The sequence below is a fragment of the Rana temporaria genome, chromosome 5, assembly GCF_905171775.1.
Source record: "Rana temporaria chromosome 5, aRanTem1.1, whole genome shotgun sequence".
NCBI lineage: Eukaryota > Metazoa > Chordata > Amphibia > Anura > Ranidae > Rana > Rana temporaria.
The window spans coordinates 153,503,052-153,522,990 of NC_053493.1; the positions used below are offsets into that span (position 1 = coordinate 153,503,052).

At 42.8% G+C, this 19,939-nt stretch overlaps 1 protein-coding gene across 1 annotated transcript in view; it reads left to right on the forward strand.

Moving 5' to 3' along the window:
• The window catches only part of BLVRA (biliverdin reductase A), a 43,763-nt gene that overhangs the window by 16,139 nt on the left and 7,685 nt on the right, over positions 1-19,939 (forward strand). The window contains exons 2-6 of the mRNA XM_040353256.1: positions 7,023-7,150; positions 8,172-8,291; positions 14,366-14,463; positions 14,587-14,694; positions 16,927-17,098. Of these exons, the coding sequence (XP_040209190.1) occupies positions 7,032-7,150; positions 8,172-8,291; positions 14,366-14,463; positions 14,587-14,694; positions 16,927-17,098 (617 nt within the window). The 5' untranslated portion in view covers positions 7,023-7,031. The remainder of the gene's footprint in view (positions 1-7,022; positions 7,151-8,171; positions 8,292-14,365; positions 14,464-14,586; positions 14,695-16,926; positions 17,099-19,939) is intronic.

The window sequence follows — 19,939 nt, forward strand, 5'->3', positions numbered from 1 at the left end:
TCTTCCAGATTCTGATAAACCTCCCGCCCGCATACCCCCACAACCACCGGGCAAGGGTTGTGGGGATGAGACCCTTGTCCCCATCAACATGGGGACATCCTCCCCATGTTGAGGGCATGTGGCCTGGTGCGGTTCAGGAGAGAGGGGGGGCCGCACTCTGTCCCCCCCTCTTTTCTGCGGCCAGCCAGGTCAACGTGCTCGGATAATGGGTCTGGTTATGGATATTTAGGGGGAACCGCACGTCATTTTTGTTTTAAATTGACGGCGGGGTTCCCCTGAATATCCATACCAGACCTGAAGGGTCTGGTTATGGATATTTACCGGGAACCGCACGTCATTTTTGTTTTAAATTGACAGCGGGGTTCCCCTGAATATCCATACCAGACCTGAAGGGTCTGGTTATGGATATTTACCGGGAACCGCACGTCATTTTTGTTTTAAATTGACAGCGGGGTTCCCCTGAATATCCATGCTCAGTAAAATTAACGTCCGTTAACATAACGGACATTTACGGAGACATTTACTAACGTCCATGTGCCATAGACTTCAATGTTAAAATATAACGGACGTTAATATATCCGTTACTTGCAACGGACAAAAAATTGACAAAAAATAGTGCAAGACCCGTCACATATTCCGTTATAACTAACGTCCGTATGTTATAACGGACTATTACGGATCTTTACGGAACATAAAAAAATCCCATAGACTTTAATGATATTTTATAAAGGACGTATAACTTCCGTTTTTTTAACATTATCTGACGGATTTTAAAACGGATTATTAAAACGGATTTATTTTGTAGTGTGAAAAGGGCCTAAGGGTCCAAACACTGAACCTTGGGGTACACCACTATTAACTGTAGACCATTCAGAGTATGAATCGTTAACCTTTTGACTTTGATTCAGCAGGAAATCTGATAAAAAATTCTCTGCTGATTAAAACTTTTAGGGTCCCTTCAGATGCTTGTTGCCAGTTCTAATTGGCACCCCCTTTCTGCTGGAAGAGATGTGGGTTACCCTGCACATCCAGGTATAGCTGAGCATGTGACACTTTCACCTTATCACGTGTGACATCACTAGGTGCCTACTGATTGCCACTGAGTTGTCACATTACCCTATGTGATCTCTTTAGACTTCAGATTTTTAGGCCTTGGCTTGTAATGCGCAAACCTTCAAGGAGAGAAGTTTTGGTTTTCCTTTCAGTGATTTATGATTGCGAACCAGATTAAGGCTGGATTCACACCTATGCATTTTTTTTTTGCATTTTGCAGATTTGCACTACAGAATCTGTTCCATAGGAAACCATGGTAAATGCACTGTAGTGCAAATCTGCAAAATGCAAAAAGAACTGAAACTGCATAGGTGCGAATTCAACCTAAAGCTAAAACCTTCGATAAGCTTGTTCTCCCTTCACCGGTGTGGGTTTCCTCCGACACCTCAAAGACATTCTGGTAGGTTAATTGGCTCTGGTCTAAATTGGCCCTAGTATGTGTATGAATTTGAGTTGGGGACCTTAAATTGTAAGCTCCTTGAGGGCAGGGACCAGGCCCGGACTGGCCATAGGCCACACCGGGCTTTTGCCCGGTGGGCCGCAGGCCGCCGCGAGCCACCGGGCCCCATGGTCTTGTGGGGCCAAGGCAACGAAGCTGCTCTTTGAGCCCCCGCCGCTCGTCCAGCCTTTCCGAGGCTGGCTGGCCGGCCGCCATTACAGTTCGGCTGTCGGCTGGGGGCGGAGACTACAGGTCACATTACCTGTGACCGTGAAGAGGAAGGGGATCTACATGAGACGTGGCCGCCGGTGTTCAAGTGAGTGTATCTCAGTCTCTATGCGTGCGCCTGGATAGGAGAAGCCACTGCAGACACAGTAGAAGAATCCATGCCTTTATTATTCTCCCACAGCCTCTGAATGCCTGCTTCTCACTCTCTCCCTTCCGTGAGCATTCAGAGGCTGTAGGAGAAAAATAAAGAGATGGATTCTTCTGTGTGTGCAGCTGCTTCTCTTATCCAGCCTCTTTCTACTGCCCCCTAGTGCTCATAGGCTCTCAGGTGTACCCCCTGCTCTCAGGCTCTCCCACTGCACTCTAGCCCCCCCCCCCCCCCCCCCCCTCCCCCAGTGATCTCCAGATCCTCCCAGAGCTCTCCAGCCCCTCCCAGTGCTCTCCAGGCCCCCTGTGCTCATCAACCCCTGTACTTTCCGGACCCGGTCCGAAGTTCCGTGTCCCACGATCGGTCCCCGGAGCTGAAGAACGGGGAGAGCTGTGTGTAAACACAGCTTCCCCGTTCTTCACTGTGGCGCTGTTATTGATCGTCTGTTCCCTGATATAGGGACAGGCGATCAATGACATCACGCGTCCAGCCCCACCCCCCTACAGTTAGAAACACATATGAGGTCACACTTAACCCCTTCAGCGCCCCCTAGTGGTAAACTGCAATTGTCATTTTCACAGTAAACCATGCATTTTTATAGCATTTTTTTTACTGTGAAAATGACAATGGTCACAAAAAATGTGTCAAAATTGTCCGATTTGTCCGCCATAATGTTGCAGTCACGAAAAAAATCGCTGATCACCGCCATTAGTTGTAAAAAAAAAAATAATAAAAAATGCAATAAAACTATCCCCTATTTTGTAAACGCTATAAATTTGGCGCACACCAATCTATAAACACTTATTGCAATTTTTTTTTTTTCACAAAAATAGGTAGAAGAATACGTATCGGCCTAAACTGAGGAAAAGTTTTTTATATATATATATATATATATATATATATATATATATATATATATATATATATATATATATATATTTATTTATTATAGCAAAAAGTAAAAAATATATATTTTTTTTTTCAAAATTGTCGCTCTATTTTTGTTTATAGCGCAAAAACTAAAAACCGCAGAGGTGATCAAATACCACCAAAAGAAAGCTCTATTTGTGGGGGGAAAAAGGACGCCAATTTTGTTTGGGAGCCACATCGCACGACCGCGCAATTGTCAGTTAAGCAACACAGTGCCGAATCGCAAAAAGTGGCCCGGTCACTGACCAGCTATATGGTCTGGGGCTTAACCCCTTCCATACCGCGCCATAGGGAAATGACGGCGGCAGGAACCCCTCGCCGACTCGGGTGGACGTCATATGACGTCCTGTGTTCCCGGCGATCTAGGGCGCCGTGGCGCACGCTCGTGACCCGGCACGGGTGCCCGGCGGGCGCAATTGCCGGTAATTGGATCTGTGTGTGTAAACACACAGATCCACCTCCTGTCAGCGGTGAGGAGACCAATGTGTGTTCCCAGTACAGAGGAACACACATCGGTCTCCTCCCCTTGAGAGTCCCCTCCCCCCTACAGTTAGAACACACCTTAGGGAACATATTAACCCCTTCAGCGCCCCCTAGTGGTTATCCCCTTCCCTGCCAGTCACATTTACACAGTAATCAATGCATATTTATAGCATTAATCGCTGTATAAATGTGAATGGTGTCAAAAGTGTCCGATGTGTTCGCCGCAATGTCGCGTTCACAGTAAAAAATCGCAAATCGCCGCCAATACTAGTAAAAAAATTAATAAAATAAAAATGCCATAAATCTATAAATCTATCGCCTATTTTGTAGACGCTATAACTTTTGCGCAAACCAATCAATATACGATTATTGCGATATATATATATTTTTTTACCAAAAATATGTAGAAGAATACGTATCAGCCTAAACTGAGGAAACTGTTTTTTATTTAATAAATATCACAATAAAAAAAAAAAAAAGTAAAAAATATTGTGTTTTTTTTTTTTTTTTTTTTTAATTGTCGCTCTTTTGTTTATAGCGCAAAAAATAAAAAACCGCAGAGATGATCAAATACCACCAAATGAAAGCTCTATTTGTGGGGGGAAAAAACCATAAAGATTTAGTTTGGGTACAGTGTTGCATGACCACGCAATTGTCATTCAAAGTGCAACAGCGCTGAAAACTAAAAATTGGTCTGGGCAGGAAGGGGGTGAAAATGCCCTGTATGGAAGGGGTTAAGTGGTTAAAAAAATATATATATTTTTAATTTTTTTTTCTCTGTACGCTGAGCTTCCCATTGAATGGCTGTGCAGCAGGGTCATGTCAGGACAAATGTAATCATTGGAGGGAAAACACATGGAGTTCCCAGAATAGAGAACTGACCAGTGTGCTCTCATGCTTAGTGGGGTCATTTTGCAAAGCAGAGGGACTGGCGGGAACACCAGTGTTGTTGCATAAAGAAAGCAATACAAAGAGAACAGGACACTTTCTCATACAAGTTTGTGGTACAGCAGGCACATATCAGGAACATGAAGTGATGGGGACTATTTGCGGACTGCAGCCTTCAAGTCATTCCACAGATTTTCAATGGGGTTTAAGTCTGGGCTCTGACTAAGCCATGCAAGGACATTCACCTTTTTCTCCTTGAACCACTGTGTGATCATTTTTTGCTATGTGCTTTGGGTCATTGCCATGTTGAAAATTAAACCTTCCCATTGCCTTTCTGGCAGAGGGCAGCAGATTTTTTATTTTTTTTTTGCTTGTCGATATAGCGCTAAAAATGGCACCTGAAAAGTGCCCTAAAAGAGCCAGAGGGCTTTCACAGTGGAGCACTGCGCTGGCAGGGCATCAGAAAAAGTCCTGCCAGCAGCTTCTTTGCAGCGCATTAGGAGTGGTGTATACACCGCTGGTAACGTGCCCCGCCCATTGAAATCAATGGGCAGCGCCGCCGAACCGCAAGCAAAACGCCACTGTAGCTGCGCTTTGCTGGTGCTTATAACCCTTTTTCGGCTGCTATGGGGTGGTTTAAAGCACCCCGCTAGCGGCCGAAAAGCACCACAAAAACTACGGTAAAGCGCCGCTAAAAATGGCAGCATTATACCGCCGACGCCTCGGGGCGGCTCAGTGTGAAAGGGGTCTTACTGTAGGAATAATGTTTTTTTGATGGTGAGCTGTATTTGATTTCCGCCAGACATATTGTTTGGTGTTGAGTCTAAATAATACCATTTTAGTCTCCCATGACCATAACATCTTTTTCCATGTGACCTCAGAATCTTTAAGGTGATCAAATGAGACTAAAATGTTGTTATTTGTCCTCAACACCAAGCAATATGTCTGGCAGAAATCCAATACAGCTCACTATCCAAATAACACCATTCCAATAACCACATTTGCACCTTTTTTATATTTGTATGGATGTGACAAAGGAATTTGTTCTGTTTTGGAAAGTGTTTTACACATTAGTGTAAAGCCCCAAACACACTATTAGATTTTCTGCAGATTTTTGTCTTCCGGTTTACCTAAACCATGTAGTGCAAGGGCCTACCTGATTACATACAAATTGAAACTCTAATGCCGCATACACACGATCGTAAATTCCGACAAAAGTGGATTTTTTTTTCCGACTGAATTTTGGCTCAAACTTGTCTTGCATACACACGGTCACACAAATTTTGTCGGAAATTCCGAACGTCAGGAACGTGGTGCCGTACAACACTACAACGAGCCGAGAAAAATGTAAGTTCAATGATTCAGAGCATGCATCGGAATTGCATACAGATGATCAGAATTTCCGACAAGAACTTTTGCTGTCGGGGAAAAATTGTGAACCAGTTCTCACATTTTTCTTGTTGGAAATTCCGACAGCAAATGTCCGATGGATAATTAAAAATGTGTCCTTCGTGCTATAATGTATAACCAAACAAAAAGTGACAGTGCAGCAAAACCTAAGAGTGTTTACAATACACAAATAAAGTGATAATAGAATAGGGGATTTTGCGCAAAATCTACACGTAATCCAAAAAAAAAAAAAAAAAAGTGACGGTGGTGAGTGTAGCTCAATCAGTGTCTTCCCACCTGTCTCACTTCAATGGTAATTCTCTTTGGTCAGTCCCTAAGGCAGGGGTTGGCAAATTTGCTTGGAATCTAGGAGCAAGCTAAAAAAGTTAGGAGCCAGAAAACGCGCCCCGTCCCGACGAGCTTGCGCGCAGAAGCGAACACGTACGTGAGCAGCGCCCGCATATGTAAACGGTGTTCAAACCACACATGTGAGGTATCGCCGCGATTGGTAGAGCAAGAGCAATAATTCTAGCCCTAGACCTCCTCTGCAACTCAAAACATGCAACCTGTAGAGTTTTTTTAAACGTTGCCTATGGAGATTTTAAAGGGTAAAAGTTTGACGCCATTCCACGAGCGGACGTAATTTTGAAGCGTGACATGTTGGGTATCAATTTACTCGGCGTAACATTATCTTTCATAATATAAAAAAAAAAATGAGGATAACTTTACTCTTGTCTTATTTTTTAATTAAAAAAAGTGTATTTTTTTCCCAAAAAAAGTGCGCTTGCAAGACCGCTGCGCAAATACGGCGTGACAGAAAATATTGCAACGATCGCCATTTTATTCTCTAGGGTGTTGGGATAAAAAATATATATAATGTTTGGGGGTTCTAATTAGAGGGAAGAAGATGGCAGTGAAAATTGTGAAAAATTACATTAGAATTGCTCTTTAACTTGTAATGCTTAACTTGTAATACCAACGGCCACCACCAGATGGCGCCAGCTTACACATCTGGTGGTAATAACTTGTAATACCAACGGCTCACCACCAGATTGCCCCCCCTTCCAAGCCAAGTCGCCAGGACCCTATTTCTAGTCGCCATGGCGACCTGGCGCCCGGGATTTGTTGAGCCCTGCCCTAATATATATATATATATATATATATATATAAAATGTCCGATGGAGCCTACACACGGTCGAAATTTCCGACAAAAAGCTTGCATCGAACATTTGCTGGAATTTCCGATCGGGTGTAAGCGGCATTAAGATTTGACCGCATATTGTATGGTTTTGGTAAATCTGAAGACCAAAATCTGCAGAAAATCTAATAGTGCGTATGGGGTATAACAAGCTTGCAGGATGTCAAGTTATTAATATAGGCTTATTAGTTTTACAAGGCAAGATAGAGAGCACATATCTGGTTGTAACATTAATGATGGAATATTTTGTTTTTTTTTGCTTGCAGAAAAACACAATGATTGGCGCGGTAGTAGTAGGACTTGGTATTGCTGGTTCTGTGAGGATCAGAGACCTTCTTAAGCCATTGCCGTCCAGTCCATCAGAAAATCTGAAACTTGTTGGTTTTGTTTCAAGGTCAGTATTTTATGCAACATTTTTAAATGTTTAAGCTTTAAATAAAATGTATAATGGTTTTGTATATATTTTATTATTATATCTAAACCTAGTCATTGAGCTCTCATGTGAGCTTTAATACATTATTGTAATTTTCAAAAGTTATTGTGAATCTTTTTAAACTTGCATCATCCTATTAACATACTAGGTAGTTCTGGGAAAAGGTCTGGTGCTCTTCCAGTTGTGCACTATCTTTGCCATGTTATCACACTGTAATGCGGCCTACACACGATCGGTCAAACCAATGAACGGTCTGATAGACCGTTTTCATCAGACCAAACCGATCTTGTGGGGGCCCCATCGGTTATTAATCCATAGGTTAAAAAAAAGCAATCTTGTTTTAAATTCAACCGATGGATACCTAGCCGATAGAAAAAAAAAAAAACGATCGTTTGTAGGCATGTGCATCGGTTAAAAATCCAGGCATGCTCAGAATCAAGTCGACGCATGCTTAGAAGCATTGAACTTCATTTTTTTTCAGCACGTCGTTGTGTTTTACGTCACCGCGTTCTGACACGATAGTTTTTTAACTGATGGTGTGTACGCACGAAACCATCAGTCAGCTTCATCGGTTAACCGATAAACGGTCCATCGGTCTGTTTTTCATCGGATGGACCGATCGTGTGCACAGGGCATAACACGTTCTGGTATTCACATTTCTTTATCGGTGCAGGCTCTCAAAACGTGTGTGTGTGTGTGTGTGTGTGTTTTGTTTTTTTGACAAAGTAAAGAAAGCGTAGCGTCTCTCACTAGCCTGTACACCAATCTTTTGAACAGAAATTAAGGGGAAATAAAAAGTTTGTTTTGAAAATAAAAAGGTTTATAAGACTTTGATCCTCAGGATTTTTTTTTTTTTTTATATGGTTGAACTTGTGTCTTTTTTCAACCTGACTAACCATGTAACTAGTTTTGTATATGCATATAATATACTTTGTGTGTGTGTATTGTAAATCTTTTTTGACATCACATTTCTATTCTTCAGGAGGGACCTTGGGGAGTATAATGGTGTGAAGCAAATTGACCTGGAAGAGGCATTAAAGAGCAGTGATGTTGATGCTGCTTTTATTTGCACGGACAATCAAAACCATGAGGAAAGTATAAGGTATAAAAAATGAACAACACTCCTGAAGCCACATTCGTATGGGATTAAATTTATGGTAAAAATGAAGAGTCAAAAGGCTCTGAATCGGACTTTGAGGGCAAGATGGACGAAAGTATAATAAATTGTATTTTAATAAGAACAAATCATTTACAAACAAATCAAGTATAGGAAGAATTAAACATACATGTAACAAAAAATATAGTGTAAACAGGAGGTTGACGCCAAATGGACAGCAGTGAGCCTCCATTTTATGTCAACCTCCCGTTAACACAAAAAATACATAAAACTATGGTGTAAAGTGCATGTTTTTTTACTCTTCCTGTACTTGATTTTTTTTTTTTTTATTATGCTCTCATCCATCTTGCCTACAAAGTCAGATTCAGAGCCTTTTCACACTTCATAATTTATTTTTTCCATGCAAGTAAAAGGTAGTAAACATTTTTATTTTTTTTGTAGGTTTTGTTTTGGACTAGATCAAAAGTGAGAACATCCTCACTTATTATTACTAGCTGAATACCCGGCGTTGCCCGGTCTTCCTATCTTAACCTTTTGGGGAGGAAAATCATAGTAATATAAATATACCCATCTTTTATATAAGGGTGTAGGTAAGGGTTAATTTAACTGTCATATATTTTTTATTTGGCATATAAGTAATATGTGTACCAGGTATTATTGAAATATCTCCAGGCGTACAGAAGTTATGTGGGAACATACATTTCCCATTGATTTGCATGGGACTTTAAACAAAAACCCCGACCCTCACAAATGGGGGTAGTTAAGGGATAAATTAACTATCCTATAGTTAAGTGGACATATAAGTAACATGTGACCAAGTGTTATCGAAATATCTACAGCCGTTTGGAAGTTATGAAGTAACATGTATTTCCCATAGAGTTGAATGGGACTTTAAAGAAAAACCCCGACCATGGCAAATGGGGGTGGGTAAGGGTTAAACCACCTATACTATGTTTGTTGCTGACATATAAGTAACATGTGTGCCAAGTTTCATGTTAATATCTTTAGCCGTTTGGACGTGATGCTGGAACATACATACACACATTGAGTTTTATATATATAGATTGATATTAGGGTTGTCCCGATACCACTTTTTTTAGGACCGAGTACAAGTACCGATACTTTTTTTTCAAGTAGTCACCGATACCGAATACCGATACTTTTTTTTAATGTCATGTGACCGTTTTCAAACCACAATACAGACCAAAGATATTTTCTTTAGAATTATGAAGAACTGGTACATCATGGTGTGGGGCTGTTTTTTAGCATACGGTACTGGAAAACTACATATCATTGAAGGAGTGATCACTGTCAGTGCAGCTCATCGGTGCCAGTGCCCAAAAGTGCAGCTAGCCAGTGCCACCTATCAGTGCAGATCAGTGCCCATTAGTGCAGGGAGGCAGCTTATTAGTGCATGTCATCAGTGCCACCCAATCAATGCCAGTGCCACCTATGAGTGCCATCCATTTATGAGTGCCATTCAATCAATGCCAGTGCCACCTATCAGTGCCATCCAATGGTGCCATCCAATTTGTGTTCGATGTCACAAAAAAAAAAAAAAAAAGTATTCTATTTTGGTATCGGGAGTATTTGCGCGAGTACGAGTACTAGCACAAATACTCGGTATCGGTACCGATACCGATACTGGTATCGGTATCTGGACAACCCTAATTGATATATATACATTTTTAGTAGTAGTAGTGAGTGTACAGCTTGTATAACAGTGTAAATTGACTGTCCCCTCAATAACTCAACAAAAAGCCATTAATGTCTAAACCTCTGGCAACAAAAGTGAATACACCCCTAAATGAAAATGTCCAAATTGGGGCCCATCTACATAAAGATGGCCTAGGCTATTAGAATATTGCCAAGACCATGAAGCTGAGCTGCAGCACAGCGGCCAAGGCCATACAGCAGTTTAACAGGACAGTTTCCACTCAGAAAATGCCTCACCATGGTCGAACAAAGCAGTTGAGTGCATGTGCTAAGTGTCATATCCAGAGGTTGTCTTTGGGGAAATGGATGTATGAGCATTGCTGCAGAGGTTGAAGGGATGGGGGGGTCAGCCTGTCGGTGCTCATACCATACGCTGCATCCAATTGGTCTGCATGGCTGTTGTCCCAGAAGGAAGCCTTTTCTTCTAAAGGTGATGCACAAGAGAGCCTGTAGTTTGCTGAAGACAAGCAGACTAAGGATTACTGGAACCATGTCCTGCGGTCTGATGAGACCAAGATCAACTTATTTGGTTCAGATGGTGTCAAGTGTGTCTGGCGGCAACCAGGTGAGGAGTACAAAGACAAGTGTGTCTTTCTTACAGTCAAGCATGGTGGTGGGAGTGTCATGGTCTGTGGTTGCATGAGTGCTGTCGGAACTGGGGAGCTACAGTTCATTGAGGGAACCATGGATACCAACATGTACTGTGACATATTGAAGCATACAGAGCATGATCCCCCCCCCCCCCCAATCCCTTCAGAAACTGGGCTGCAGGACATTATACCATCATGATAACGACCCCAAAGACACCTCCAAGATGACTACTGCCTTGCTAAATAAGCTAAAGGCTAAATGTGATGGACTGGCCAAGCATGTCTCCAGACCTAAACCCCATTGAGCATCTGTGGGGCATCCTCAAATGGAAGGTGGAGGAGCGCAAGGTCTCTAACATCCACCAGCTCTGTGCTGTCGTGGAAGAGGACTCCAGTGGCAACCTGTGAAGCTCTGGTGAACTCCATGCCCAAGAGGGTTAAGGCAGTGCTGGAAACAGATGGCCACACAAAATCTTAACACTTTGGGCCCAATTTGGACACTTTCACTCTAGGGGTGTACTCACTTTTGTTTCCAGCGGTTTAGACATTAATGACTCTGAGGTATTCTAAGGGGACAGCAAATTTACATTGTTATACAAGCTGTACACTAACTACTTTACATTGTAGCAAAGTGTCATTTCTTCAGTGTTGTTGCATGAAAAGATATAATAAAATATTTACAGAAATGTGAGATACTGTACATATCCATATAAGAGTTTACAATTGTTACATGTTTGAAAGGAGAATACAGACTTCTCTTGATTTAGGCCCCTTTGACATGAAGGGACCGATTAGGTGCACCTGTCAGTTTTTTCAGATGGATCTGATAAGACTCTCCATTCAGTCCTAATGGACCGGCGGGTGTAAAAGGACTTGTCCATGCAGTTTTAATATATACCACACATTCTTTTTAATAGTGGGGGTTAAAATGCCAGTATATGTTATATACCGTACTACTAAGCAAGACAGTTTGTAATTCAGTGTTAAATAATGGCGGCACTGTTAAAAGCAGGACAGGTGACTATTTAGAAGGTGGTGTGCCACCATATTGCTGATTTGTTTCATGTTAACAGTTTCCCATCTTTTAAATGGACAATTGTCTGTCAAGCACATAGAAGTTTTATAAGATGTTGGAAAATTGTTTAGTGAGATGATGACCAATTTCTGGGCTCATCTTAAAGGATAAGTTCACTTTTTTTTTTTTTTTCTAAATTCCAGCCCTCCTATGCACAAATTCATGTACTTATTTTTGCCAAAAAAAATCAAAGCTTTCCATTAAATCTCCAGGCCTTACTGTCCTCATTCATGTTTCCAAACGTATCTATTGCTTTTGCCTTACTTCCTGCACAGACTTAAAGTGGAGGTTCACCCTAAAAAAAAATTCTAACAATACATTGAGAAGACTGATTACACTGCGGGTATGCTGGGGTTTTATTTATTTATTTTTTTCGTACATACCTCGTTATCGCTGTTTCATCCCTCGGCTTCCGGGTATGATTCTTGCGGGTTTGGGCGTTCCTAGTTGATTGACGTTCCTCCGACCGACGCATACTGCGCGTCACGACTTTCCAACAGAAGCCGAACGTCATTGCGCAGGTGCCGTATAGAATCGGCTCTATACGGCGCCTGCGCAGCGACGTTCGGCTTCTTTCGGAAAGTCGTGACGCGCAGTATGCGTCGGTCGGAGGAACGTCAATCAACTAGGAACGCCCAAACCCGCAAGAATCATACCCGGAAGCCGAGGGATGAAACAGCGATAACGAGGTATGTACAAAAAAAATAAAAAAATAAAACCCCAGCATACCCGCAGTGTAATCAGTCTTCTCAATGTATTGTTAGAATTTTTTTTTTAGGGTGAACCTCCACTTTAAGGTCATGACACAGGAAGGCATTGACAAGCTGACCTTGTTGGCATACACCCTGCATCATCTACCCACCCATTACCAGTTGTACGTGTTTTTTTTTTTTTTTTAAATGAGATGCAATCAATAAGTGATCGCCCCTCTCACTAAATATACATTCAGATTGCATAGTGTATAGCCATCTTTATACAAGTACATAGGAGGGAGTGGACAGAAACACTCGGCTGTCAAGCCCCGTTCACAACTCTGCAAAAGTACATGAATGCTCTATTGGTACATGGGGGAGCTGGAATTCAGAGGAGAAAAAAAAAGTGAACTTATTCTTTAAAGCGGAACTTTCTCTAAACATTTTTGAAGTGTGCAGTGTTTTTTTTTATTTTATTTTTTTAGTGGGCACCTGTTCCCACTTCCGCTTGGATCGACCATGATTCGGGCTGAAGTTGGGCCCCTCAGATTTAATTTAAAAAGGGGGGGGGGGGGACAGCTGCAATACACACATTTCTTGTGTTGTCACCTTCTGTGGTTAGTTTCCACCACTTGATGCCTCAGTCCTCTTGGTTGAATCTCACTGGAAGACTGAGAACATCCTGTGAGTGCAGAACATCACAACAGCATTTTGTATCACATGCAATGTTGCAAAGACCAGTGCAGAAGCATAATATACAGTCATGTGGACCTCTAAAGTGGAGGGGGAAAGATTAGGGGCAGCAAGGGGGGATGCCAGAGTTGAGCTTAAAATATATTGTATCCGTTTTCTTTAGTTAAGCAAGCATTTCTATTAAATAATACACTTCTGATCAGGTGCAACTGTCAGTTTTTCAGGCGAACCTGATCAGACCCTACATTCAGCCCTATGGATCAGCGGGTGTAAACTGACTTGTGTCTATGCAATTTTAATATATATCCTGTGGTAGAGCGATTCCCCACCAAGGTGAAGTTAACCCAGTATCCTCAACCTGCCCCCCTCCAGGGGGATTGCTGAATTGGGAGGAAACTGGATTTTCAGTTTCTTCATTGTTTAGAAAAATCCACTTTGGGAACCTGGAGCCTGGAGATTTCTTAGAGAACCGGGTGGGATAAAATCTCCAGTCCTGGGTGCAGATTTTGTGAACCACCAGCACATTGCTTGGTCAGGTGTGAGCTGGACTATCTGGGCTCCACCCTCCCGAGGAGTCCAGGCATGCAAGGGGGAAGCCAGAGGGTGCATGTATAGACTGGAACAGTGTGAGATCCAAGCCTGAGGGTCAGAGCAGCTATCTATATGGACATTGTTGGAAAGGAAATGGTCTCTGGGAGACAGACCAGGGCATAAAGTGGAAATCCTGAGCAGCATGTGTAAGCCAGGCATGCTACATGTAAAAGCCAGGAAGCTGAAAGTGTATTTTTGTTGGATGGAAATGCTGAAAACACCTGTGAGGGAAACTCATTGGGTGTTTTTTGTTTGTGCCAACAAGCCTATAAATGACACTTTGTGGTGTGGACTGTACTCGCTAGCTGGCACAACACGTGTGCTAAATAACCTTCAAACTTTACAACCCCCATATTCTTTTTCATGATGGGGGGGGGGGGGGGGTTAAAATGTCAGGAAATTCATGACCGTAATCTATTTATACCTTACTACTAAGCATGATACATTGTATGTATCCCACACAATGTTGCAAAGACCAGTGCAGAAGCATAATATACAGTCATGCGGATCTCTCAATTGGTGGGAAAAGATTAGGGACTGCTAGGGGGATTCCAGAGTTGAGTTTCACATATGATCTTTTATATGATTTCTTTAGTTGGACAAGCATTTCTATTAAATACATAGTACACTAATAGATTGACATAGCAGTTTCAATGCAAGCTAACTTTTATCATGTTTTAATCCCTTTTTATTCCCCAATAGGCGCTTTCTGGAAGCAGGAAAACATGTTCTTGTTGAGTACCCAATGGCTCTCTCTGCACAAGCCGCACGTGAATTATGGCAACTAGCAGAACAAAAAGGTGACGAGATGCAATACTGTAAAATTCATGATGTTTGATGTAAAGTGTCTGATAAAAGTTTAATACTAATCTCCAATGTTTGGATGCAGGTTGATTCTTTCTACATTCTTCCTTGTCTTGCAGGTAAAGTCTTGCATGTTGAGCACATCGAGCTTCTTACAGAGGAATACAAAGCACTGAAAAAAGAAGTGAATGGGAAGACACTTGAGGAAGGAGTCCTCCATTTCACAGGCAAGGCCACGTTCATAATTATTGTGTTCAGCTTGTTAGTAGTTAAGTAGGTAATGTGGTATTGCATAACACTCCTCAAAGAATTATACTTTTTTTTTTTTTTTTTTTTTAGTTGCCTTTAAAATATTAGATGTCCGTTGCACCATATTGAGTTCTACAACTTTTATATTTAGGATTTTCAAGTATGTTCCATTCTAATGTATATTTTCTATGTACCACACTAAAAGCTGAACTCCGAGCTGTGCAAATTTTGTCTGAATATAAAAGGAGTTTCAAGGAAAAACATTTTTAATTCTCTATGGCATTGGGCTTTAAAGTAGAACTAAAATGTGTGTTGTGTGGTGTGTTTTTTTTTTTTTTTTTTTTTTATGCAAACACTCAACTTGTAAGTTAAAAATGATGCATGCATGCTTGAAAATCTTTGTTCGCTTTTGCATTATTCATATCTTTTCATCTGCCATCTTGCCTAGTCTGTTCATTGGAATTTGTTAGGGGTGATTAAGGGGTGTTACCATTTCAGGGAAGGACATGTAATCAGTCCCTCACAGCAAGTACTGAATTATGTATTTTATTTGTTGCAAGATACCAGGAATGTTATAGGATAGTTCTATCTCCTGCCTGCACAACCACACTCCATTTGTCTTAAAGATGCAGCTGTCCATCAAAGAACAAATGCCACACTGAGCAGCGCCAAACGTTGGCGGTAAAGCACCACTATTTTTAGCGGCGCTTTACAGTTTTTTGTTTTTTTTTCCCGCCCGCTAGCGGCCGCAAAAATCTACAGTAAAGCGCCGCTAAAAATGCAACACCCAGCGTCAATGTGAAAGCAGCCTAAGTGCATTACGACATACTAAGAGGGTGGTGTGGAATCCTAGGACCTCTGAGCTCTTCACCCAGAAGAGCTGGAGCCAAGAGGTGATAAGGAATCAAATATGTCCTGGATCCATGGCCGTGGAATTATCATACAAAAAACACCTACAAGAAAATGACCTGGAGGCATCATCCCAAGATATACACTTGCCAATATAGCAAGACAAAATGGCCACCCAACAAATTATATACAACCTCAAAGCAGAAAAATATTTTATTTTGTATGCACTCTTTTAGTTTAAACCTTTACTGAAAGCATTTGACGTTCAATAAGCAGATAAAATACAAGACTCCTATATAGCGGATACTATGATGGCATGCGCCCTAACAAGAATGTCATGTCTACGCGTTTCACTGAAAAGCTGCGTCTTCAGGACTTTGATGCACCACCCAGGTGGCAAAGGCGGAGTCCTGTTTTGCTATATATTAGTAGGTGATAGAGAATCCTAGGGTCTGCACTGTGCATATAGAGCAGATCAGAGACCTTCTGGAATAGTCGCAAGGTACAAAGCTTTTCAAATATGTATGCTTGGACTTTTTTTTAACTTGCACTTGTAGAGTTTGCATAAAAATAACTTTAGGTGTGTGTGTGTGTGACGTGCATTGTCTTGTCACTACAGTACAGGCTCTACTTCCTGTATTGCAGCGGTATACAGTGGATGTGCTCTAATCTTTAGTGCACTCCCTACGTACGAGAGAGACAGTTATTTTATTTTTATACTTGGCCACTACAGGTGCCCAATATGTAAATCATGATGCTTTATACAATAGAAATATGGAGGGCAAACTTTAAAGCTAAACTTGAGACCGATATAAAAAAAAAGGCAATGGCAAAAGCATTTTATTTAAAAAAAATTTTTTAAATGCATCTTTGTTTTACGTTTTCCCTGTATAACATCAGACTGGGAGAGAAGGCCTGTGCTTGGGGCCAATCAGCTGTCCAGCATTCACATGCTACAAACAGCTTCCTTGCTCTGCTAAAAGTGTCAGTAAGGGCAGAAAGATTTAGATTCAAATGGTAAAGGGCCTAATCGGAAGGGTAGCTGTAAATTTAGGAGCACTGTGTACCTTGTGCTGTGCATGCAAGGGAATAATTCGAGATTTTTGCACAAAGTCTGTGCCATTTTGGGCAAAGCAGTACAGTGGAGAACACTAGGCCTTGCTAGGCCTCATGGAACTTGTAGTTCTGCAACAGATGGAGGTCCACTAATTGTATATCCCTGCTCTAGGGTGTTTGGGCAGGTGTTTAAAGGACAATTGGCCCAAAGGTACAGTTGTGATTTCAGATTCCCTGGTATAGCTTTTTTATTCTTGGTGTTATTTTAATGCTTGTGCTTTTTTTTTTTTTTTTTCTCTTCATAGGTGGACCTCTAGATAAGCAGCGTTCAGGATTCACTGCATTTAGTGGCATAGCCCGGGCGACCTGGCTGGTTGACCTTTTTGGAGAGTTGACTGTTACCTCTGCTACCCAAGAAGAAAATCCAGGAGAAAATTACTCTAAACTCACTGCACACTTTGTTACAGCAAATAACAAGTGAGTTATACATTGAGTATACCTTGCATTGCAAGATATACTCACCTTTTTAAGATCCTTTACTGCCGACTCTCTCTCTGTAAAGTTGTCACCATTGTTGCATCACAGTAAGGATTCTGGGTATGGGCATGTGACCTACACCATTTGACAGTGCTCGGGCCTGGGTGGCCAATAGCCAGATCTGAATGCTGTCGCATGGGGGTAACTATGACCTCATCCACCCACATAAGCTTTGATAACAGAGCTGACTTAACCACTTGCCGTCGCCGCACCGTCATAATACGTCCACAAGGTGGCTCTCCTGGGCGAGATCACGTATTATGACGTCCGGCGCGTGAACGGCGATGGGGCGCGCGCGCGCCCCGCCGCCGTTCCCGATGATCAGATTCGATGCAGAACTGATCAATCACCAGGTCCAGGCCAATAAAATCTGGCCTGGACCTGGCGATCGCTCCAACCAATGGTTGTCTTCCCCTGGCAATGTTTTGTAAACATTGGCAGGGGAAGTACTGCTCTCTCCCTCGTGTCGGTCTTTCCGTTCCAGACCGAGAGGGAGAGAGCATCTAAAACGTGAGTTGCACAACACTACTCTAACACCAGGTCACATAGGCACACATTTAACCCCCTGATCACCCCCCGATCACCCCCCAAATTAACCCATTCACTGCCTGTCACTGTGTCACCCAGTACAGCAATCAGATTTTTTTTTGATCGCTGTACTAGTGTCATTAGTGACAAAAATAAGTGTTAGGGTCATCAGTCTTAGGCTCTAAATAGTCTAGGGACCCCCCCTAACCCCCCCCAATAAAGGTTTAACCCCATCATTACCCCCTGTCACCAGTGATCACAGTATAAGTGTCACCGGTGACGCAGTTTAGCTAGTTAATTTTTTATTGCATCAAGGCACCCGCCATATTTTTTGCAATAAAATTTTAACCCCCTGATCGCCCGGCGGGTGATCAAAGTTTGGTTTTAGCGCCAGATAGGGTCTGCGTCGCCCCAGGCAGCGGCCAATAGCGCTAACACCCACGCACGCACCATACGCATCCCTTTAGTGGTATAGTATCTGATCGGATCGATACTTGATCTGATCAGATCTATACTAGCGTCCCCTGCAGTTTAGGGTTCCCAAAAACGCATTGTTAGCGGGATCAGCCCAGATACCTGCTAGCACCTGCGTTTAGCCCCTTCGCCCAGTCCAGCCCACCGAAGTGCAGTATCGATCGATCGATCACTGACACAAAACACAAAAACACATAACTGCAGCGTTCGCAGAGTCAGGCCTGATCTCTGCGATCGCTAACAGTTTTTTTGGTAGCGCTTGACTCGGTCACTAACAGGTCAGGTGCTTTTTTGCCTGTGAATCTCACCACTGTACCCCTAAATTTAGAGCCCAAAATGGCAAATCGATGGTACAGTGATGAAGAGGCCTACTTGTTTATGAGCCTGACAGATAGTGATGAGGAGGTCACGCATCTGTCAAATTCTTGCTCAGAATACGATCCTGTAGACGACAGTGGCTCCCTGACAGATAGCTCTGACGACGGAGTGGTCCCTGCTAGGGTCAGGCGTACCAAACCCCGATCTTCTGCTGTCGCTGAGGTGCAAGAACCGCAGGGCTCTCGTATGGAGGAGAGAAGTACTAGCGCCGCTATTCCTTCTGGTGAACTGGCAAGCACCAGCGGCCTAGTACATCCTGGTCATATATCCAGCACTGCAGTAACACTTGGTGACGTGGCGAGTCCCATAAGTGCAGTTCAAGCTGGAGAGGTGGCAAGCACGAGTAGTGTCCCGCTGCCACCAAGAAGAAGAAGACGACAAAGACAGGCCCGTCCCCATAGTGCCCTTCCTGCTGCATTCGCCAATCCTGATTGGGTACCCACCACTTCTGCAGCACCCGTACTTCCCCCATTCACTGGCCAACCCGGAATTCAGGTGAATACAGTTGATTTTACGCCACTGGATTTTTATTCGCTGTATTTCACGGAAGATCTCTATAGATCTATTGTGGACCAAAGCAATTTGTACGCTGGTCAATTCATCGCCGCTAATCCCCAGCTGTCCCTTGCCAGAGATTGGAAGCCAATTACGGTTTCCGAATTTAAGATCTTTCTGGGCCTTTCCCTCATCATGGGCATTACTAAAAAGAGTGAGCTGCGGATGTATTGGTCCGCGCACCCAGTTCACCATATGCCCATTTTCTCTGCCTCCATGACCAGGACACGATACGAGCAGATCTTGCGGTTCATGCATTTTAGTGACAATGAACTCTGTCGTCCTCGGGGAGACCCTGAATTCGATCGGCTCTACAAAATTCGGCCCCTCGTAAACCACTTCAACGAACGGTTTGCAGCCTTGTATAATCCCAATCAAGTTGTCTGCGTTGATGAGTCCCTGGTTAAGTTTTCTGGCCGCTTGTCATTCAAACAATTCCTTCCCAGCAAGCGTGCCAGATACGGGGTCAAGTTGTATAAGCTCTGTGACAGGGCAACAGGCTATACATCTAGCTTTATGGTTTACGAGGGAAAAGACAGTCACGTAGAATCGGAGAATTGCCCTGATTACATAGGGAGCGCTGGTAAGATAGTGTGGGAATTGGTGTCACCCTTATTCGGAAAGGGGTACCACTTGTACGTGGACAATTATTACACAAGCGTGCCACTTTTTAGTCACCTTTTTGATTATGGAATTGGCGCATGTGGCACCGTGCGACCTAATCGCCGGGGCATCCCCCAACGGCTTGTAGAATCCCGTCTTAGTCGGGGGGAGAGAGCCTGCTTACAGTGTAATAATTTGTTAGCAGTGAAGTGGAGGGATTCACGGAATGTTTTCGTTCTGTCC